We start from the raw sequence: 22944 nt of genomic DNA, 5'->3' as shown, positions 1-22944 counted from the left end.
TGGTAAAAAACTTCTCATTTGGCAAGAAAAGAACCCCCAAAACTCTGTAGCGCCCCCTGGAAGTTAGCTATGTCACCAGTTTGACCAGTCAGCTGTTGTTTGTTCCCTAAGCCCCGCCCCCCCGCCCCCACCATTTCCTGGCTGGCAGCCTGCCTGAGTATCACTTGTACACTTTGCTCATCTTCACAGCAGAGGAGACCAACAACAAGCACTCTTGCGCTCCGAACGGATCTCTGGTTATAACCCGCTTTGGCGTTCGTTTCTCCTGGCGCACGTTAAACTCGACTACACAATTTACGGTGAGTTAAAATCAGGAAAAAGTACATTCTTCACTGAGGTGCCACGGATAATTAGCTTCAAGCTAACTAGTCGTGAGCTTTGTGTGTGTGCGTGTCTGAGCGATAAAGAGAATTGGAACGGTTCCCATAGCAACGGTTGCTATGCAGCGGCTGTCTGACCTGAGCTCAGGTTAGCATCTGACTTGACTGCTGACGTGAGTTCAGACAGACGAGCACAAACAAATGATTATGTAACTTCGAAATCAACTGTTGATTACTAGTCTTGGAAGCTATTCGATCATTTGTTTAGCAAGCGATGACGTGACGTCACATTCTAGCTAAACCAATGGAAACCACTGCAATGTCCAGCAATTGGAATCAATTAGGGCTAAGTTGATCAAATGTCTTTTTTTTTTTTTTTGCACCAAAATACAATATTTGCGTTTAAACGCTGAGAAAATAACTAAAGAATGATTTCATTCAAAATAAGTTTTGCTCTTGCCTATTCTCCCTGTATTTGGATTTTCTTAATTTCTGCTGATAGCAAACAAGATTGAAAGTGTTTTTTTAACAACGTTTTTTTTCCACCCATCATTACTTGTATGAATAATAGACATGTTTTTTTCTTTTCCGCAAATGGTGTCGTTTGGAAAAATATCCTTTCTCCGATCCTAGGAATAGAAACATTTGGAATGCTCAGCGATTTTAGACCATATGGCTCAGCTGGTCCTTATGTCTGTTACCCAACAGGTTGTTGGCACGATGGAGGAACTTCACGACGTCCAGCTAACAGAGATCAAACCCCTGCTGACGACACAGGTGAGCGAAGACTCAGTTCTGGTTGGATTTCCATATTCACTGTTTCCAATGAATCAAATGTTGTTGTCTCTTTCTGCAGAATGGCAGAAACCTACAGGACGTCAACTGTCAGGTGACGTGTTGTTCAAAGATCACCATAATGTGATCAGTTGGCCAAGTGATGGGGTTTGACTGGTTTCCATTAAGTTGCCATAGGAAGTTAAGATTTTGAAAATATTGTAATGGAAATGATCATGTCCAAGCATGAGTATAAATACTTTGCTTTGTCCTAAACAGATATCCATGCAAAATAGTAAAAAGTGTAACATTTCAACAGATTTAATTGGAAGTAGAACAAATGGTTTATTGAATTTTTCTTTCATCAAAAAGCAAATTAGGTCTTATCCTACTCCATCAATCCCTTATAATTATTTAATTATGTGACTATTTTTAAAATTATATTAGTTTACAATGATTACATTATACACTGTTTATATTTAATGTATAAATGAATAAAAAAGAAAAAATATAAATAACACTATAAATAATGACTTTTAGGGGAAAAAAAACAAAATGAATGTGATAAAGTTTACATAAATCCAGAGGAAAATACCCCGAGAGTCTGCGAGAGCAGGGGTGCAAGATGACTCATTGTCTGACAACAGGAATGGCAATGATGATGAAAAGGAACATCAGCATGGAAACGACTTCAGCAGTTCAAGACCTCTAAATAAGTAAGGTTAGAACCCTGTTCGATCCAGACGCGAGTAAGTAGCTCAATAACAAAAACGTCAAAGGCCTTACGATCCAAGATAAGACCCCGCGTCCCGGTAAGATCAAGTTGAAGAGCCGTGTTAGTGGGAATCTCTGAATGTGATGAAAAGCAGTCCGGGCAGAACGGCAACGCGATTATCGTACCAAGATGTTCCCTGAGAAACTGAGTGCAGAGGGTTCGTTGCTATGACTGCAACCTGGATCTCAAAGAAGGTGAAAGGACGAGCTGTGGGATGTGAATCAAGAGGAAAAAGACTTGTGAGTTAACTGCTGAAGGGGAAAAGCAGAAGCCATTGAGCCCAAAATCACTTAGGATGACGAGTGCCCTGCAGATGACCCCAATGATTTTTTCACACCTCTCAAGCAAGATGCTGTCGACTATTGGAGAGCTCTATATTCTCACGTTGCCCATAATTAAGTTCTAATCTCATTTGTAAAATACGACAGAACAGAGCGGCAGCGCACGAGTGGAAATAGCAGCTGACTGCTGTGTGGGAGTCACCTCCAAAAAAAGACCAGATAAGCTTTCCACGTACAGCCAACAAGAGGCTTGGCTCTTCCTTTATGCTACGCTGGGACCTGCACCACATTTTGTTTTCTGGCTACTTGGTATCCATCTTGCTATCTGGCTGCATGGTTCAAGTCAAACAGCTCTTTATTTATTTATTTATTAAATGGCCAAATTACGATGGAGTGAAATTCATTTTAAATGGAACGGAAATATTTTTAGTTTTAATTTTTTTTTCAAAAATATAAGATTTTGTTTCAAATTGGTTGAATTCAAAAGGAATGTTTTTCCTAATAATGGAGAAAAAAAAATCCCTAAAATACTTTTTAGGCAGATAAAAGACTGACTCGGTTGTTTATTTTCATACTTGATGGGTGGTCAGGCATTCCAGACAGACTACTATTTGTATGCAGCATTTTTCGTAATATGTCCTCTAGGTTCGGCTGATCGATGTGTGTACACACTTGCATTTGTTATCCAGGAGTACGATGTGGAAACCGCTCACTGTGCATTGCATGTGACCATGAGAGGCGTCGCTAAGGGCAACCGGCCCACCATCCTCACCTACCATGATGTCGGACTCAACCGTGAGTCAAACATGTACAATAAGTGGCAATTTGGATGAGTCGGCGCTAACGGGAAGTGTGTTTGTAGATAAGTCGTGCTTTAATAGCCTGTTCAACTACGAGGACATGCAGGAAGTGACTCAGCACTTCTCCGTTTTGCATGTGGACGCACCAGGCCAACAGGAGAACGCACCCACCTTCCCCAATGGGTAACACACCTACACACATTTGTGTTGTCTTGGGGGAGCCGAATTGAATTCAACTTGACTGTTGCTTTTATTTGTGTATTCAGGTACCAGTATCCATCTATGGACGAACTGGCTGCCATGTTGCCGTCAGTTCTCACACAACTTCAGTAAGTCAGTCCACTCTTCACTCGCATGCACATCCATCCGCAAAAAGGTGAAAATCTTACTTTCACTTACTGATAGATTCCCATTTGTCATCTGTTCCTAAATTTCTTTGGATTATGTTGTTTTGTTGCAGTTTTTTTTTTAAAATATTTTAGCTGATTTCTTTTTATTAGTAGGTTTGAAGAGTGTTTGTCTCTTAATAAATCAAATCATCAATTAAAAAATGCTTTTAATGTTTACTTAGCTCGTCTGATCTCAACATCTGTTTGATGAGCTTAAGTGTGGAAAATACCTTTTCTTGGCACTGTATATTTCATGTCACACACGTGTGTATATGCTCAGGATCAAAAGCGTGATTGGTATTGGAGTCGGCGCTGGAGCTTACGTCCTCACCAAACTGGCTGTGAGTGAATCCATCGTTGGGTCGATTCTCATTTGGGACAAAAGTATTGGCACACCCACTTATTGACCTTGATTGTTGTTCCAGTTGAACGAGCCCAGTCTGGTGGAGGGTTTAGTTCTGATCAATATCGATCCCTGCGCCAAGGGCTGGATGGACTGGGCCGTAGCCAAGGTATGACCTTCACGCATGTGTATGTTTTGACACTCAAAACAATCTATTGTTTTGCTTCTTGTAGCTGAGCGGCTGGACCAGCAACCTGGTGGATATCATCATGGCACACCACTTCAGCACTGTGAGCACACGCACACGCAGCTCAGCGGAGGCTTTCCATGCTTCATTAACATATTTTGTGTGTGTGTGTGTGTGTGTGTGAAGGATGAGTTAACAGAGAACAAAGAGCTCATCCAGACTTACAGGCTGCACATCTCTCAGGACATTGCACTGGACAACTTGGCATTGTTTTACTGCAGCTATGACAGGTAATTTGTCATGGGTCTTTTCAGGTTTACTTTTTTTCAATCACTTAAATTCTGGATTGAAAAAATTTGCCCAAAATGTGCTGGAAGAAAAGTAAACACACAAAGCACACGGGAAGTTTTTGTTTGGTAAACTGTGTGTGGGCAGCACATTTGAAGTTTTGTTAGCATGCCTGCGTCATAGTTCGAAAGGTTTGCCGTCTTTATTTTTCTTTCATTTTCATTGTATGTTTTAATTACAGAAACAAAAATGACTTTTACATGACTTTTAACTTTTGCCCTGCAAGATAACAGGACTGTTCAATGAGTGTGCGTGCGTGTCTGTGTTTGTTCGTAGCCGGACAGAATTGCAGATGGAGCGCCCCGTGCCTGGTTTAAACGATGAGACAGTCAACACACTCAGGTACTGAAAGTCCGGATTTTTTTCTCGTGTTTGTTATTTTCTGACACACGTGCTTTTTTGTGTGTGTCAGGTGCCCTGCCCTGCTGGTAGTTGGAGATACTTCACCGGCTGTCGATGCCGTGGTCAGTTTCTTGGAAGCCGCCATGATCACCAATCAATGTTTCTGTTTATATTGTCGTGAACTGGGCTTGTCCACTTTTCCTCAAACAGGTGGAGTGTAATTCCAGATTGAACCCAACCAAGACCACACTACTCAAGGTACCTGACATTCAGTTGAAGAGTTTCTATTATGTACATGCTTCTATTTTATTATAGTTGTTTTATTATTAAGTTATGTTTCCTTGACTGACTTAAAAGATGTTGTGCGTAGTTCCCATCCTCGAAATGTCACGTGTACTCTATGTGGTGTAATTCTCAGTCTTTCCTCTAGATGGCAGACTGTGGCGGACTTCCACAAGTGGTGCAGGTTAGCGGTTCATTTCATCCTTCATACGACCGCACAATTTTTGTGTTTTTTGTAGGACATCTAGTGAATGTGTTCTTTTTTTCCTCCCTCAGCCAGGAAAACTGTCAGAGGCCTTCAAGTATTTTGTGCAGGGGATGGGCTATAGTGAGTAAACATGTTCGTTTGTTACTTCCCATTAAGTAGGTCCTAGTTTGTCTAGTCTGTCGTATTGATCAGCCAATCATCTTCCAGGAATTGTGTGTGCCCGCCTGGTGTTTCCGACTCTGCTTGCTCTCGCATGTGGGCAAAAAGAGTCAAAGTCAACAATGCACTTTGAGTTTATTTATTGAAAATCAGGAGGACAATAAAACACACAAATAGAAAATGACAACACTCGTAAGGAGCTGTTGTCGGCCACAGCTCACGCTCAGACGTTAACACACCGACTCACCAGCCAAGCAGACTCCAGCTCCTAATGTCACTCACTTGGTCATTATTGACCTAAACTTGTTTGTGCCCCTCTAGTGCCCACAGCCGGCATGACCCGCTTGGTTCGCTCCAGGACTCACTCGGCTTCCAGCGTGGGCTCTGGCGATGGCGTTCGGACTCGCGCTTCCACCAACACGCTCCCCGAGGGTGGTGCGCCCCCCAGCCCCTAACCCTAAAGGGGTCCAAACAGCTCTCTCCTCTTCTCTCCAGCGCCGACTTCTTACCTCCCACCGAGAAGCAGCTGTGCAGTTTAGCCGTCGTTGTCGTTCGCATCCCTCTCCCATTAGCCGAGCGGATTCTCCCAATGAGGCGGAGGAAAAGGCGATCTTGACTCGCGCCCTCCCTCCAGCCCTGCAGTCGCCGTGGTGATGCTGTAGATGGCGTTCACGTGAGGTGTTGTTTTTTTATTGAATGGCAGCTTGTTCCTTCGAGCTTCAGTTTGATGGTGTTTCAGTTGTTATTTTTTATTGTAGCGCTGTGAATCCCTTGTTGAATTGTTGATTTTAATCATTATTCTCGTATGAGGGCCTCAACATGCCCGAAAAGTTTGTTTTTTGCAGGAAAGGGACATGTCTTGATGAAATGTAATTATTTTATTGAGCTGAGGCACATACTCTGCATCAGAAAAGAACTCACAAAATCCACAAAACTGAAATGTCACAAAAAAGTATATATACAGAAATAATGATGAAAATTTACTCAGAAATTAGATTTTCTATGAATGGTAACAGGTGACTAACAGGTAACTTGTACCTTCTGCTATCTAGTGAAAGAAAATTGGGTTGTTAACCTGTGACTATTGATAAAATCATCTTTTGTAAAGAAGTAAATTATGGCTCAATTTTTAAAAATGGTATAATTTGATGAGTTCTCACTGCACACGAGTATGCCTCAGCACATTGCTTGGAAATCACTGTTCATTGTTGTCCCAAACACAGGAAAGTTTAAAAAAAAAAAAAAGATTTTGTTTTGAAGGAACCAATATGGGCAACGTTCAGAACTCCTTCCAAGTGCCTCAATTGAAAGCACGTAGTCCCCATCAGACAGGTGACCCAAATCTGCCATTTGTTGTCATGCGTTTGTTCATCATGACTGAGTGCAAGGACCTGTTCATTGCACTGCTTGCAGCTTGAATTCATTTTATTGCCAGTATGTTGTTTGGATTCCTAGAAACATTTGCCCAAAACCTTTACGCGACTTACCTTTTTTCAGTAACCTTATTTGCTGTTCTGTGAGGAGATGCTAGCATGGCTAAAAATGTACATTGCAAGTCGCTTTATTAATTTTTTCCCCCCTCCTTTTGAAATGTTTAGGTCTTGTCTGCCGAGACAATCAAGCATGCTGCATGTGGACTTTTTGGAGTGAGTGCCGTCTTGTAAGTAGTTCAGCCATTGACTTAAAGATTTGGGCACATGTGGGTCGCAAGTTCATGCACAAGAGATGGTTGACAGATTGATTGTCAGTGAATACTTTGTGTTTAATGTAGTTTACCAGTTTTTCCCCAACCTTCAATTAGCCAATCTAAAAAATGTTTTCTTCGTAAGAATTAGAATCACAAGTTTACCACAGCAAACATGTTTTAAGAGATGTTTTGGTGCGGTGCTCCCTACTTGTGGAACATGGGGGGAGTTTCCAAAGATTTTGTTTACCTGTAGTTATGTGTAAATGTCTGTTACAATGATTGGTACTCAAGTATTTGAGTGAAATGTTGGGACTTGACTAATAAAGGTTGACGTGAAGAGCAACTCGTGCCGCTTCTACCTCAAAATAGAAATTAACGAAACATTGACTTATTGGCGTAGAAGGTGAGTTTTATTTCTTGAAAGCTACAAAACAATATACACTGTACGGAATTCAAATGATTGGATTACAGGTGGTCTGCTTGTTGTCCTCAGCTTTGCTAGCTGGCAGCAGGGGGCGCCGTCTTACTGCAAAGACGAGCCACCAGTCCCGCCAGCTGCAGCAGTGAGTTGACGCCTTCAATAATACGCATGTGTGTGAACCCAATCTCCTGCAAGCACACACCAAACAAGTCAGCTTTTTTCAGATGACAAACTTTTGTGTGTTAATGCATCATCATTTTTGGTTTTTATGGTGAAGTTATCAACCACCGATTGACCAGCATTTCTTTGTTACAAATCAAGAGAAGACAGTCAAAGACGGCGCCTCACCTTAATGAACTCCAATTTGAGGTACTCAGCCATCTGGTAGGTCTTGCACACTCTGAAGATGTTGCCTATGATGTCTTCCGGCGAGTAGCCAAGCGCCCACAGCTGCTCCACCACCTTGTACGCCTCGTCCACATTTCCATCCACGCAGTGCCCCAGCATGCCTTTCACGAGCAGTGGGTGCGGCTCGTCGCACACTTTGAAAACGTTCTCACTGTTGATGTAGCCGAAGCCCGAGTGGGTGGACTGCAAATTGTTCAGCGCCTAGCGATGCACAAACGTGGGAGGGACGTGGGAAGAACAGGGATTTTTCTTTACAGAAAATTTGTAGGTAGCAAAGTTAAAAATGTGTTTTATTTTGAATTTGAGTTCAATTTCTGTTAAGAAAATGAAAACATTTCAAAACAATATCGCGGTAATGCAATTTCTGTTAAAAAAAATGAAAACATTTCAGAAAAATATTCTGGTAATGCATGTGCATACTTTACAAAGCATTAGTTTCAGCCAACAGGTGAGGCAAATATGATCAGAATAGTACCACCTCTGCCACAATTTGAGGCAAGAAAAACCTTGTGGCAAGAAGCATGTCAGTGCAGGAGTACTCACCTGCCGCATGTCCCCCTGCGCAGTAAAGATGATCGCCTCCAGGCCGTCGTCAGAGACGGACAGTCGCTCCTTCGCTACAACGTCTTGCAGCCGCGCCAGGATCTGGCCGTCGGTCAGTTTGGAGTAGCGTAGAATGGCACAGCGTGACTGGATAGGTTCGATGATCTTGTCAGAGGCGTTGCAGGCCAGGGCGAAACGTGTTGTCTTAGAGTAGATCTCCATGATTCTCCTCAATGCCTGCTGAGCTCCGTCTGTCATACTGGAGGTTGGGAGGATATCAAAGTTGGGAAAGGTAAAGACAACGTCACCCTCCAGCACCTCGTCTCACCTGTCAGCTTCATCCAGGATGATAATCTTGTGTCGTCCTTTGGGTAGTGTCACCTTCTGCTGGGCGAACATTTTAATCTTGTTCCTCACCACGTCGATACCCCTGCACGCACCAAAGCGTCACAACCATAATGTCAAAATACGAACAAACAAATCCTCACCTTTCATTTGAGGCATTGAGCTCCAGCACAGCATCCTTCATGGAGGCGCCAAGCAGCGCTCGGGATAAACACAGGATGCTGGTTGTCTTTCCAGTTCCGGGGGGACCTGAATCAGCAGAGGAATGAGCCTTTGTCTGTTTTTGTATTTAGTCACAATTTTAGTATTTGAAATTAACTTCTGTAACATGTAATGTCTTCTGTTCAGCTGACAGTGAACCCATTCAAACTACAGCAGTGGAGAAGGCTAATATAAGTATGCTATTTACATCTGCAAATGACAGAATAGCTTGTTTGTAAATGGGAAGTTAGGAAAGTGAGCATTAAGCTTTAGTGGCTACATACTGACCTGCGATGATGATGTTCGGCACATTTCCCTCCCGGGCGAACACCTCCAGACGGCTTACCGTGTCCTCGTTGCCTACGATCTCGTTCAGTTTCACCGGCCTATACTTTTCCACCCAGGGCAGGTCGTAGGACACGGAGCTCGTGCTGCTTCCCTCCCCTGCCTCCGCATCTGGCTTGTGTGCGACTTCTGCGGGTCTCTCTTTGCACGGCGCCTCCGCCATAGCCACGTCCATGATGGCCTCTCTTGAAAACAACTTATTTTGTTCCCGCTACGGAAACGTTCAGTAAGATGCATTCCCATTGGTTGAGGACGCAGCTGAAGTTTCGCGATATTTGGATCGAAACATGCCGTCACCGACCGGCCGCCGTTGTTTACTTTTTATGTAGTATTATTGTGCTTGTGAGACTACTACGTACCCCCGCTATAATTAAGTATTTAAGTAACACTAAAATGACAAGAAGAAATGTAGACTACAAAGTGGGACTTTTTAATGTTTGCTTAAATCACTTAGGTGTCTTTCATAGCGTCTGCCATGCCGAGTTATCTCTGTGACAATGTGATTTGGTGAGCAAAACATTTTGTACTTCATAATAATAATAATGATAGCCACGCCAAACACCAAGTTTGGCACCCAATGACTAGGTAGCAAAGCTTTTAGCAAACCCAACCTCAACGGTAGAGTCTTGGCGCCATTAAATTGCAAATGTCGCCCTTCTTAAATTGTTACCATTTTATTATTTAAATTATCATAGTCAATCAAAATGAAACGTTGCAAATCTCGTGATAGCCAAGTTTTGTAAACTTGTGCCTTTACTAGTCTCGCGATGCATTAATCAAAACATAAGACGTCACCAATCCGAACGAGCACGTCGGTGTGACGCAGTCAAATGAGAGACTTTAATACTTGTCACCTAGTTTACGAGAACGTGTTAAACGTGCTGCCGCTACTAAAGATAACATAACAATTGATGATCATCAAGGTTCGCACATCACACGATTTACGCACATTACATTCGCTTTTGTGTCTTGCGAATGTGCAGGTCGCGCAGATTATTTCGAGAAACGTAAAGCAAATGTTTTGAGTGATAGGAAAGGTCCGAGCGGCAAACCAGGAAGTCGTCATCCTCCCTCTGCAGTCCACTTCCTACTTCCGCAAACAAGTCCGCGCAGTCCCCCGCAGTCGATGGCTTCAACAAGGCGGCGTTTCCAAGTGTCCACTTTTGCCTTCATCTCTCGTCATTAATGTCTCACTGACCGTTGTCATGGCGGCCAACAGCCGCTGCTCCGCGGCCGAGCCTCCGGATCTGGAGACGCAGCGGCGGGAGGTCGAGTGTCTGCTCCGGGACTGCGAGCTTCGCGCCGGGGACAGTTGGTAAGAATCATCCGCGCAAGCTAACCAAGTCTATTTACGTCTCCTAACAGTTGACCTTTATCCCTTGCTACTTTTAAGCGGCTTCTGGTAATTATATTTTGTGTTCGTTTGTTGGGGGCATTGAGAGGCCAGGTTTAACAGGCTCGCTTCTGATTGACCGTTAGCGTAGGTTGCTAATGTTAGCACGAGTGGAGCGCCCCACTCTTCTTGGTCAGGTTGACTTGTGTTGATTGTGCTCTCCCATCTCTCTTGTCACCTTTTATTGTGGTCTATTAAAGTTTTAGGATCAATTGCAAATGTCGACGCCAAATATTAAAGACAACTTTCAAATAGGTGATAGTTACAAGCTTAGCCTAGTCGTGGAATCACCTGTGAATATTTGTGAAACGTAACTTCGGCTATTTGGTGTGGAAAATCGTAATTTTCAGTAATTCGTATAATTAACAGTGATGCTAGCAGTTGGTTCTCCCCATATCAAGATTTACTGTTTACGGTCTACCTTAATTGCGGTTTATTTAATCGTACATAATCGAATTTTATATCGCATATTTTTCACTATATCGTCGGATTTTCCGGTGATTAGTTTTCCCACACAGACACATGTTACTTGCGTAGCAATAAATGCGAGCAAGAAGGAAAGCGAAAGACAGAAAACAAGTTTGAGGTAATTTCTCACGTCAAAGATAAGATCAAGTGCACAGTGTCTACGTATAAATAATGCCTTATACAACTGGGCCGTCTTAAGGTCACATGACAAGCCCACTTTCGTTGTCCGGTTGTCGGTGCGTGTCAATGAGCGGTGTCGACAAAAATGCAGCCGGTTCAAGAGGCGGCTGTCTGTGACACTTCATCAGTTATCGTCTGTTAGCTAGCAAAACAGTGCTCAAGGTAGAAACAAGTGACAAATAATAAAAACAGAAGTAGAAGGCAGCCAAAAAAAGCACACACATTTGCTCATTCAGCACTTTATTTACATTTCATGGGAGATGAAATCGTGACTCATGAACACTTCCAAATACCGTTCAGTGTTTGCACAACTACCTTCAGGCGTCTGCTAGGGAAAAAAATACCAAGTAAAGCCTAGGAAAACAACCTTTTTTTGTTTTATTTATCGATTATCTCAGTTGAAAAGAAAAAAAATGTTTTCCCATTGAGCTGTACACGTTGTGGGCAGTAGTAATGGTGTAAAGATTTAGAATGGTTTATCAGGTTCGTGTTTATTTTTCACAAAAGATGACCTTTGAAACAGGTGTGTTATCTATTTATATCCACAGCAAAGGTGATTTTATTTGGTTGTTAAACGTGTATAATAATTCTTCATCTTTATAGTTTAACTTGCAAAGTAATTCTTCAATTTATTTAAAAGTGTTTAGTGACGTGGCCGCGACAATACAATACAGTTTCTTGGGAACTTGTTGAATCTGTGTGTGACTGTGACTACGAGGAAAGAGCTGTTTTCACTCTTGAAAGTTTACTACGTCTTTCCGGGAATGAGGAACACAGACAAATTAGTGTGAGTCGTTTAAAAAGATCACCTCGACGTTGTACGTGTTCTCCTTTTCATTTGATGATTAGAACAATAGATACAAATCATACGCTAAATAAGACAGCACATTCTTTAGTAGGTATATTTCCTTTTGTTAAACGGAGAGACAGTTCATCTGACTTTTTTTATAGCCCCCGTTTTTTTTTGTGGGGGGGCACTTTAATCGATGGAGCAATGAATTTGACATTATTTCCACTATGTGTACCTCTTAGGTTCATGGTGGACCATCGTTGGTACGAACAGTGGAAGGAGTTTGTGGAAAGCGGAGACCAGAACTCATCCTGTCCTGGTCAGATTGACAACACTGAGCTGTTTGAGGGTCAGTGAACTTACCCTGTGGACCACGTGTCTTCCAGTGGTGTGGGCAACAGAACTGATTTGTTTGCAATCTTGTTTCATCTGCTAATATTATCATATTAATGCCTTCTTTAATTTAAAATTATTTCGTGTTCTACTATTCCAATTTGACAACTATGAGCATAAAATTGTGTTCTCGTATTGTTAGTCTATTAGATTCTTTTTACAGTATTTCCAATTTTATGAAACAAAAAATACTTTATTAATATAAAATGTTTTTTCTTACGAGATGCTGACTAACTTTACAGTCCATCCAAGAATTTTAACCAGAATTTCTCACCACAGATGTGTGTTCAAACCACCTTAAAGAACGTCTGGTGGAGAACGAGGACTTTGTGTTGGTGCCGGCTGCGGCGTGGCACAAGCTTCTGTCCTGGTATGGGATGGTGGACCAGCAGCCGCCACTGGAACGCAAGGTGAGTCCTATATTCTCTTTCATTCCCACATTCTATAACTTTAATAAATTCATGTAACCTGTGACTAGGCCGTAAAATAAAAACTTTGGTGTCCCATTTTAGTCATGTCTTTTGTGTTCTCTTGTGCGCTTCAGGTGGTGGACCTGCCCAGCACGCTCAAAGTGGAAGTTTACCCAGTGGAGATCTTCCTCTGTCTCCATGGTAGCATGGAGAATGTCACTATGGCACAGTTTAGCCGCACGGACAGCATACGTAAGTTGCATTGTGTTTGAAGCAGGCACTGCTGTGTTTCGAAGCAACATCGACTTACAATAAAAGAAATGGACATTTGGGTTGCAACGTTAAAGAAAACCCACGGTACGGCCCACGGTTTTGGTACCTCTTGTGTGTACAGAAAACAGCTTTTTTCACTATCAAAATATTCCTTTATTTTGCTTTCCAGCAGCATTTTGGTAAAAAAAAAAAAAAAAAGTGTATAATGTGAAATTACACTGCAAATTAAAGTGCTATACAAATGAACGCAATTAATGCTGAGCTTCGAGGCAAAGTTTGCCCATTGCGTGACTTGTTAGCTGCAGTGGCATGTCACTTCCTTCCTGCGTTGCTAATCATGAGCAAATGCGTCACTCAGCATCTCCCCGATCCTCTCGCATTTCATTTTGTATCACTTAGCCTCATGTATACTCTATTCCTGTCAGTCCATATTTTTTAGTAGTGGTCTGGTCTAAAAAAAATGCCCATAATGTCTACTTAACAATGTTGGTAAGCATCACCCACCAGAGAGCAGTGAGGAGGTTGTAATGTCCTAGAATTCCAAATCTTTATTTGGGGATCTTCTCAGATACAAATGAGCTGGCCCTTTTGCTCCGTTTTAAAATTGTGACTCATGAGTACAAAACGTTGTTCATCCCTCTTTTATTTGCTCATTAGCTTTACTGCATGACTTCACACACTGACTGTTTGTGGTACTTCTTATTTTTAAACGTGTGCTTGTATGTGTACACATGTGCGTGTGTGAAGATTCAATCCAGATGGCTATGTGTCGGGTCTTCTCACTGCCGCCGACGTGCGAGTGTCGCCTGTGGATGAAAAGTTCCGAAAACAACTGTGAACGCCTCAGGAACGTCCACATGAGCGTCCTGGATGCCTGCCTGAGCTCAGGCATGGTGAGTACACACGTGCCCGTGCGCTCACACACTCTGACACACCAGCTTGTATTGTATAAATACGGTATGTACGTATTCTCATTACATTCCTTGGAATATTCAGACTTTTTTTTCTCTTTGAAAACAGACTTAATTCACAATTATAAGTGTGACTCTTACTATAGTAATAATAATCGATTCACCTAAAATAATGACTCTGGGGTGGTACGGTGGAGCACGTTTGCCTCAAAGTTCAGAGGTGCAGGGTTCGATTCCTCTTGTCTCATCATTGAACAAACCTTGTAGTTCATGGTGCAGGAATGTTGTAGCTTACTCGTGATCTAACAACATCTCATCTGGTAAGCTAGAGAAACAATCACAACCATGCCTCAAACTTCCGGTAGGTTGGGAAACATTCAGAATGCATCATTGAAACCTAGTTTTTATAAAATCCAACTGCTTGACAACTTGCAGGTCATATTACAAAACATATCACAGACCCTTAAAAATCTTTGGAATCTGACCTTTAAGTATGAAAATATTCGTGTGTGTGTTTGTGTTCCAGACAGTGATTATGGAGACGAGGAATGCTGACGGCACTTGGCCGAGCACCAGACCTTTAATTCTGTAAGCAACTTTATTTTGCTTTTGTTTTCTTTTTTTTTTCTTTTTTTTTTAATGCGCAAAGTCTGAGATTTGGTATAATTATGTCTCTTTTAATACTACAATATAGTCATGGCTACTGTTTACCACATTAAACAGATCCCATAATTTAAATGAGCAGTCTTGTGGAGCTTCCATATTACCACCAAGCCTCATGATTGTTTTTTTAGGAGGAACTCTGTGGAGGAGCAAGACTCGTATCGAGGTCAGCCTGGCGTCTGCGGCCTCACAAACCTCGGCAACACCTGCTTCATGAACTCTGCTCTGCAGGTCTCACGTGCGCACACACACAAACTTTGACATATTTCCTCTGTTGCTGACTCTTTCTGCCTGCCTTGTAGTGTCTAAGCAACACTCCCCCGCTGACTGAGTACTTCCTGCAAAGCATCTACCTAGAGGAGCTCAACTTCTCCAACCCGCTGGGCATGAAGGGGGAGATCGCCGAGGCATATGCAGATGTCATCAAGCAGATGTGGTCGGGCCACCACTATTCGGTGGTACCGCGCGTCTTCAAGGTACAACCACGCCACCAAACAGCGACAACATGACACCTGAGGCTCGTTGTGTTTGCGCAGACAAAGGTGGGCCACTTTGCGTCTCAGTTCCTGGGCTACCAGCAACATGACAGTCAGGAGCTGCTCTCCTTCCTGCTGGACGGCTTGCATGAAGACCTGAACCGGGTCAAGAATAAAGAATATATCGAATTGCGAGACGCTGAAGGACGTCCGGACCAGGTCACCCTCATTCTCTCTTGTCGAGTATTAAGTACATTTTCACATTCACACTTATGGACAATATAGAGTCCTCAATTAACGGACCATGCATGGTTTTGGAACACAGGAAGATACAAAGAACAGAGCCAAGATTCAATTGTAGAAAGTGCATACCACTCCTCTAGGCTGACAAAGTTAAAATTTTTGATCCATCTTATGTGCGTGTCGACTCAAGCAGGAAGTGGCTGAGGAGGCGTGGCGGAACCACAAACGACGCAACGACTCAGTAATAGTCGACACCTTCCACGGCCTCTTCAAGTCCACGCTCATCTGTCCTCAGTGCCACAAGGTGTCTGTAACTTTTGACCCATTCTGCTACCTGAGCATTCCACTTCCTGTCAGCAAGGAGCGTGTCATGGAGGTCTTCTTCATCTCGCTCGATCCGTACGCCAAACCCATGCAGGTCAGCCTCTGCCTAATATTTTTTTAAATTTGTCATCTTAACTTACTCCTAGGAAATAATTACATTTTTATTATATTATAATCGATATGACTATTGTGAGTAGACATACTAAAAGCCTTGTTGAGTCTGCCATTTTGGTTTAGAGCAGGTTGTTTTGGGGTCATTTTAACCATTTCCAGGGGTCTTTCAAAGACTAACTTGACCCTACAACCCGCTTCCAAATTTTAAGTACATGGGATGACTAAAATTCAGGAGCTCTGCTTATTTTGTGGGTAGCGGCTGCAGTGGGGCAAGATTTTGAAGCTGGAGTGTTTTAAAAAAATTTTCGTTAAGATTTGCTCTTTGTGGGAGTTGGCAGCAACGTTGTAATGCTCATCATCGCCACCTACAGGACTGGAGTTTAACAACAAAACATGGTCTTTCAATCACGAGTCAGACATTTACTAAGTTCATAATGTTGTTTGTGGGTGTAGGACTGTAGGCCATAATGTTTTGACGCTTCTCCTGTCTGCGTGCTTGTGCGTGTGTGCAGCATCGCGTTGTAGTTCCCAAGGCGGGGAAAGTGTTAGACCTCTGCTTGGCTCTCTCAGAAATGACCGAAGTTCCAGAAACTCAGGTGAATATAAACTTAAATCAGTGACAGTTCCATCAAAGAAATGTTTTTTTAAGACAACTTTGATATTTTTCTCCTTGATTGAAAGTCAAATATAAAACCCCACTTCATTTTAGAATATGCAGCAAACTGAGCCAGTGAAAATAAGACACCAGTCCTTAGGGTGTATTTGTGTTTCAGATGGTGGTTGCTGACGTGTTCAAACATCGCTTTTACAAAATCTACACACCAGATGAATCTCTGAGCTGCATCCTGGACCGAGACGACATTTTTGTGTACAGATACCTCTTCGGCCACTCCCTATGTAAGGCCTTTTTCCGGCGTCATGTGAATCAATTGTTTTTGTGCATAGGTACGAGTGCAGTGCACAAAGTGACCAGCAGGTGCTGCTGGCGCTCTACCTGAGAGAGCGCGCCCACTACAGAGACTACGGCTCTGTCAGCACCACGCTCTTCGGGCATCCGCTGCTGCTTAGTGTGCCGCGCAGCAGCTGCAGCCCAGAAGCGCTCTACCAAATTTTTCTGCAAAGACTGGCGTGCGTAGCTCTCAGCACAGCCATTCACAAACTTTTCACCAGCCTTGCTGCAATTGTTGCGTTACCGTTTGCGTGTGTGTTTAGACGCTACGTGCGAGCGCCCAACCCCTCCGGGGAGCTGGAGGAAGATGAGGACGACGACGACGACGAAGAGGAGCTGTATAAAAGTCAGACCAACGGCATCAGTGACGGTAACAAACTGACCTCAGACCCGCTTTCGTACTTTATCTGTGTATACCTGGGATCATCTTTGGCCAACCTCGCTGACAAGTAATTAGTGGAGGAATGATTTATGACATCATCTCTGTTCTATGTCCAATTGCCCGCATAGATGACGAGCAGGACGATGCGGAGCCGACGGGTTCCTCGCAGTCGGAGGCGTGCTATGCTGACGGGCTGGCAAACAGTCGGCACCAAGACCCCATCGCTCCATCAGAGGTCCACATTCGCCCGCCACCTCCTGAGGAGGGCGACGTCCACAGCATGTGCACCGGCGCCCCCAAGCCCCTCTGCAGCGGCGACGCCGGTCCAAGCGACGGGCACATCCACGCCCGTGGCGAGGAGAGCCGGGCTGAAGTGGCTGAGGAGGGGAATGATGAGGCGGAGAATGAGGAGGAGCCGCCGCAAAGTGATGCCATCGCGGAAGATGACGGCAAACAGGAGGAGGCGTGTTCTCCCAGCTCGCCAGTCAACGAACAAGCGGCCAAGACAAGGACGTGTCGCAGGAAGAAACGTCTGTTTGACATCCAGGCAGTCAATTGCAACGGCCTCGAGCGAGAGACTGGCCCCAACCTGACCCTCAGCTGTGAGTTTAGTGTGCGCACGCACGCATGCACATCAATTTGTCATTCCGACACGCATGGATTATGTTTGATATGTGTGTTGATGCGCAAGCAGCTCAGCCGTACGTGGCTCTGGACTGGGATGCCGAAATCAAGAAAAGATTCTACAATGAAAACGAGGCGGAGGTCAGTGTGTGATTGTGTAAAATAAATCAGAGCTACAGCTGACGCGCCTTGCACTGTTCTGCAGTCTGATTGTCCACTCTACTCTTTCCTGTGGTTGTGCTGCAGAAGTACGTGAAGCACAGCAGCATGGACGTTCCTCTGCAGCAGACCACCGTCCAGCTGCAGGAGTGCATCCAGCTCTTTACTACTGTGGAAACACTGGAGGAGGAGAACCCATGGTAGGCACACACACACTCACAAAAACACGCACATACTTACAGCGTGTGTGTTCACAGGTACTGTCCCGTGTGCAAGAAGCACCAGCTGGCAACAAAGAAACTGGATCTGTGGTCTTTGCCAGAGGTCCTCATCATCCATCTCAAGCGGTTCTCTTACACTAAGTTCACCAGAGAGAAGCTGGACACCATTGTGGACTTTCCCCTCAGGTACACAAACACACGTGTAAAATAGCAAGAATCCCATAACTACTCAAGGGCACCTAATGATGGACCTGCAGAGAGCCCGCACCACATGTCCAGGCCCGTCTGAAGTTTGACATTCCATATGACATTCTCCCAATCCTCTTCTGGATCATCCAAATGCTCTCCAGCAAACTTCAGACAGGCCTGGACATGTACTGGCTTAAGCAGGGGGACACGTCTGGCACTGCAGGATTTGCGTCCCAGGCGACGTAGTGTGTTACTGATGGTCGTCTTTGTTGCTTTGGTGCCAGCTCTCTGTCTGAAGTTGGGATGAATCCAGATGTCAAAATGTCTCCCTAACAAAGGTTGACATGGTCACGCAAATACTTCTATGCTGTAGGAATTTGGACTTCTCCGGTTGTCTCCTGAGGAAGAAGCTGTCCAATGGGGAGCCTCCGAGCCGCTACGACCTCATTGCTGTGTCCAACCATTATGGGGGACTCCGAGATGGACACTGTATGTGTTTTGTGCCCCCCACCCCAACACTTAGAACGCTTGACCTGCTATCTAGAAACATCTGTTAATTTTTGTGTATTTTTGCGTGCGTAGACACCAGCTATGCACGTAACAAGGACAATGGTCAGTGGTACTACTTTGATGACAGCAAAGTGACGTATGCCACAGAGGAGCAGATCATGGTAAGTCATTGTGAATATTTTTTGGGTGGGATGGGAAGATTTTTATTTCAAATGGTTTGTATCCAAGACTTTGAAAAGGAAGTCCCTAATGGATTGTGATGTGTTGCATGTGGCAGACCAACGCCGCCTACGTGCTCTTCTACCATCGCCAAGACAAGATGAGGAAACCTTGTGTGGCCGCACCCTCCCCGAGCTCGGCCATTTGCACGGCATCCTCAACAAGCAAGGCCTCGTCCATGCAGCCCCCCGAGGCGGACGTGTCTGCAGCAACGCCGTCGTGCGTCTCCGCCTTTGCCGAGCTCACCATGGAGACGAACTGAACGTCAGATGAGTTTAGTGGGTAAATTCTGCTGTAATGTTTTTGGTTTGTTTTTTAAATCCCAGCAACAGTTGCATGTCTCACGATGTGTAATTGAACACTTTGATCGGACTTTTATTGGCCAAAACAACCATGATTTTATTAGACGGTGGAAATCTATGAATTCAGACACTAATTTAATAGATGAAGAAAATCTATGGATTAAGAAACACGAATCGGATTGGCTCATGATCATGGAACTCTGAATTCAGAGATGCTGTATTCTGATTAGATAAAGAAAAATCTATGAATTCAGATGCTAACTTGGTCGGACCAAGAGAACATGTATGAATTCAAACTAATTTGCTTGGATGATGAGAATCGATGATTCCAAACAGCCACAGTTTTTGTTTCTCAGTTCAGGTTTTCTTCACCAAGACTTGAACCCACCCCCCAAAATGACTTCAGAGACTTATTTAACTGGAGCAGGAGTAGGCAACTCCTGTCCTTAATGTTTCCTTTGCCAAGTTTGTAAATGATGACTTTGGGCTTCTTTTTTTTTGTACATTTTGCTTGTGCTATTTATTGTGCGTCATGTGACCTGGTGAGGCCATAGAGGCGCTTCTTTATTTCCTCCAAAACATTTGCTTGACAGCCGTGACGCTGTACAGTATTTTTCTAACAGAGCTTCTTTATATGGAAACTGGTCAGGCTTTCACTGGTCTTCCTGTTTTGTCAAATATGCAAAGATTTTTTTTAAGAATTTTGAAATAAAAGGACACTTATGTCAACGCTGCCACCTTTTCTACTGCGCTGTCAACATCCCGGTAAAACTCAAAACCTTTATAAATTAAGAAAGAAAAAGTTGGTTGATCAGATTATTTATCTCTGATTTATGACAACTGAGAGGTAACAGCTTCAAGAACGGGGCTGGGCAAATTTTTGAGAGCCAAAATTGATTTTGATAGTTGGGCCAGCTCATTCCTGCATTAAGCCCCCATTTTTAAAAGCAATAAAAAAAATAATTAACATTTTGTATTTTCTGAAGTTATTGAATAAAATCCTTAATTGACTTACTGTAAATGAGTCTCACCCATTTAGTGTACAATTGAGTGTTTTAACAAAATAATTTAGGCTCATTTAATAATTTTATTTTTAATGAATGTAATTCTAACAAAAAATAAAAGTTCATTTCACATATTTACAATATATTAAAAAAGACTTCCATTGCTTATATTTTACACTTTTATTTTATTTTTTTTACAAAATAAATAACAGTGAGCCAGATGAAAGAGAGCACCCAGGCGATACTTTGCCCAGCCCTGTTCTAACGCCTTCCTCTAAAACACAGTGGACTTCAAGTCCTGGCTGAAGACATCTGCAAAGTTGAGCTCTCGGGCCATGAGCTCCTCCTCCACGTTCTCTAGCGCCCACTTGTGCTCCACAATCTCCAGCGCCTCCCACTCGCTCTGCAAGCATCCAGTCAACAGACCAATGAGCAAAACTGCCAGGAGAGATGCACCAAAAAGCAACACGTTACCTTAAAGGCCTTGTTGGGGTCCGGGGGCATGGCCATGGCGGCACCCGTCATCTGGTCCTGCATGACACGCGATTGATCGGCAGCTGCGGGAATCAAGGCATCCAAAGTGTTGAAATGTGCCGGTTGCGATTTCCTTTTTTTTTTTTTTTTGCTTGTGTGGAGACGAACCATTGTCTTGTCCCAGGATGAGGCTGTACATGCTCCGCAGGCCAAACACGTTAAGGAAGTACCAAGAGGCAGAACTCACCCTGCACGTCAGAAATAAGCATTACGCAGGAAAACTCAAACCTTAGAGGTCAAATTGAGTTCACCTAGAAACATTACATAGGTCATGCTGACATGTCACTGACTTGTGAGTGTATTTGTATTGATTGTGATACGAACCAGGATGCATCCAATGTGAGCAGGTCAATGCCGCGTTGCAACATTGGTTTGAACCGCAGTGTCAGCGGGAACGGAACCTTGGCTAGATGGGAGGAAAAGGGTTGGCATAGGTACTTTGTCTGATATGGGCGAAACACATGTAGCGGTGGAGCTGACTTATGACGAATCCGGAGAAGGCCCAGTTGATCCAGCCGCCGATCACGATCATGGGCAGCACATTAGTCAGGTTTCCCTTCATCATGTCTGTCAGCATGCTCGTATCTGCAACATGGCATGGTGCAAGTGTTGAGGCACAAATGTGGAGAGACAAATAACAGCAGCGGCTAGAGCTGGGCCATGAATCGAAGCATTTGAGTGACCATTTAATGAGCTGGTAAGACACACCTGTCATTGGGTTTTTGGGGACGACTTTCCTCTTGACCTTCTTGAAGAAGCCCGTTTCAGCATTGTTAAAGTAGTGCTTCCTCATTGTGAACGACTGCACACACAAAACACACTTGGGTTGAAGTCATTGCAGTGGCGTTCCTTAAGGCCAACTCAGCATTTTATAGATAATATTGATAGCAAATATTGATCGGCCGTTCACCTGTCTCGGGATATATTTGCCGTTCTCTCGGAGGATGCGACTGCGCAGGAGCACCTGACTGAAGGGAGACAAACACAATCATAACTCAAAATCAAAAGAAAATAACAGTGTCTGATCCCACCTGTCAGAAACCTGCTCCAGGTCCACCTTCTTGTCAGTGTGCAGCAGCTGGGTGACATAATGGCGGATGACACCCACCAGGAAAGTGATGAAGACAATGGGCAGCACTACCCACAAACGGATGCTGGAGTCCAGCAGGAGCTCTGGGCCGGCCATCGCACGCTCTGCAGACTTGCCTGGATGTTCTGAAACCAAAACACATCAGCATCAAGAGACGTAACATCGTGCAGACAGTAATTTCTCATTCAAAATAAAAGCATGCCAGTGTTACAACAGGTTGTCACAGAAACACGTGATCCATGTCAACGTCACGCTCTAAACTTCTATAAGGAAAAGGAAAGTCAAATAATCTACACTTAGCCAGAGACACAATTACTAACACACGAAGTTGATCCTATATTTTGACTCGATATAATCTGGTTAACCCTTGAAACCGCAAACCAACACACAAGAGGGAGTTGCAGTACAAACTTAAGAGAGACTCGCCGCTGGGGGCACAAACCTGATACACCTGTTTAATGTCAAATACTACACTGTTGTTACTGCGTGTTCAATCGACATGGAGACACAAGCACTGGGAAACTACATATGGGGTCGTTCGTTTTCGCTAGTGACAGTCAAGCATACACAGACGGACGTTTCTCGACACGCAAGTTAGCATTAGTTTGGCTAGTTCCTCGGTCGGCACGTTTCGTTTCTTGGTCGTTTCATGTACCCTTTCCCAAACATTGGCCTTCTTTCCACAAACAGACACATTTTAATTTATGTGCGTCAACATAGAATGTTACAAAATTAATGTCGGCCGCGACAGACTAGATTTACCACATGAATGAAGTTCAAAATGTTACGAGGCGCCAGAAGTCGCAGAACGGGGACTCCGGTCAGGCCACCCTCGACACGTTAGAGACGAAGCCAAGTCAGCAGCTACAGAGATTGCTCATACTGTGCATTACGGTAAACTCCGCCAGCGAGCGGCATTGGTCGCCTTCAAAATCAAAACAACTGGTTTTAAAACGTTATAATAA

The 22944-nt window shown here is 43.8% G+C and overlaps 4 protein-coding genes across 5 annotated transcripts; 2 read left to right on the top strand and 2 right to left on the bottom strand.

Moving 5' to 3' along the window:
• The first annotated feature begins 4 nt into the window (after positions 1-4).
• Positions 5-7238, top strand: LOC125987831 (protein NDRG3). Its single transcript, XM_049752353.2, has 16 exons — positions 5-299; positions 1029-1097; positions 1177-1209; positions 2840-2945; positions 3013-3133; positions 3217-3279; positions 3620-3680; positions 3765-3851; positions 3916-3972; positions 4056-4159; positions 4494-4559; positions 4630-4681; positions 4770-4817; positions 4990-5025; positions 5118-5169; positions 5530-7238. Exons 2-16 carry the CDS (start codon positions 1041-1043, stop codon positions 5661-5663), a joined length of 1077 nt encoding a protein of 358 aa, XP_049608310.1. The 5' UTR covers positions 5-299; positions 1029-1040; the 3' UTR covers positions 5664-7238.
• Positions 7239-7283: 45 nt separating this feature from the next.
• Positions 7284-9848, bottom strand: rfc2 (replication factor C (activator 1) 2). Its single transcript, XM_049752356.2, has 6 exons — positions 9102-9848; positions 8756-8861; positions 8596-8697; positions 8268-8526; positions 7665-7925; positions 7284-7504 (listed from the first exon to the last, which is right to left on the bottom strand). The coding sequence occupies exons 1-6, from the start codon at positions 9331-9333 to the stop codon at positions 7394-7396; spliced, it is 1071 nt and encodes a 356-aa protein (XP_049608313.1). The 5' UTR covers positions 9334-9848; the 3' UTR covers positions 7284-7393.
• A 360-nt stretch (positions 9849-10208) lies between these two features.
• usp11 (ubiquitin specific peptidase 11) lies at positions 10209-20080 on the top strand. 2 transcript variants are annotated; one of them, XM_049752345.2, is made up of 21 exons: positions 10209-10473; positions 12232-12338; positions 12662-12792; positions 12927-13044; positions 13813-13958; positions 14503-14564; positions 14771-14870; positions 14942-15115; positions 15176-15334; positions 15552-15776; positions 16309-16392; positions 16570-16664; positions 16742-16924; positions 17009-17115; positions 17256-17729; positions 17822-17892; positions 17998-18110; positions 18168-18317; positions 18694-18809; positions 18903-18991; positions 19108-20080. In XM_049752345.2, exons 1-21 carry the CDS (start codon positions 10364-10366, stop codon positions 19309-19311), a joined length of 3018 nt encoding a protein of 1005 aa, XP_049608302.1. In that variant the 5' UTR covers positions 10209-10363; the 3' UTR covers positions 19312-20080. The 2 variants fall into 2 exon arrangements, with proteins under 2 accessions (XP_049608302.1, XP_049608301.1); XM_049752344.2 differs by having other exon boundaries at positions 17819-17892.
• A 440-nt stretch (positions 20081-20520) lies between these two features.
• On the bottom strand, positions 20521-22909 carry zgc:86609 (ER membrane protein complex subunit 3-like). The gene is made up of 9 exons (XM_049752357.1): positions 22742-22909; positions 21921-22104; positions 21800-21857; positions 21598-21691; positions 21370-21474; positions 21214-21295; positions 20998-21077; positions 20830-20912; positions 20521-20758 (listed from the first exon to the last, which is right to left on the bottom strand). Exons 2-9 carry the CDS (start codon positions 22073-22075, stop codon positions 20630-20632), a joined length of 786 nt encoding a protein of 261 aa, XP_049608314.1. The 5' UTR covers positions 22076-22104; positions 22742-22909; the 3' UTR covers positions 20521-20629.
• Between the last annotated feature and the right edge of the window lie 35 nt (positions 22910-22944).

This window comes from Syngnathus scovelli, chromosome 2, assembly GCF_024217435.2.
Source record: "Syngnathus scovelli strain Florida chromosome 2, RoL_Ssco_1.2, whole genome shotgun sequence".
In the NCBI taxonomy this organism is placed as follows: Eukaryota; Metazoa; Chordata; class Actinopteri; order Syngnathiformes; family Syngnathidae; genus Syngnathus; species Syngnathus scovelli.
This window is presented reverse-complemented; position numbering and strand designations above follow the sequence as displayed.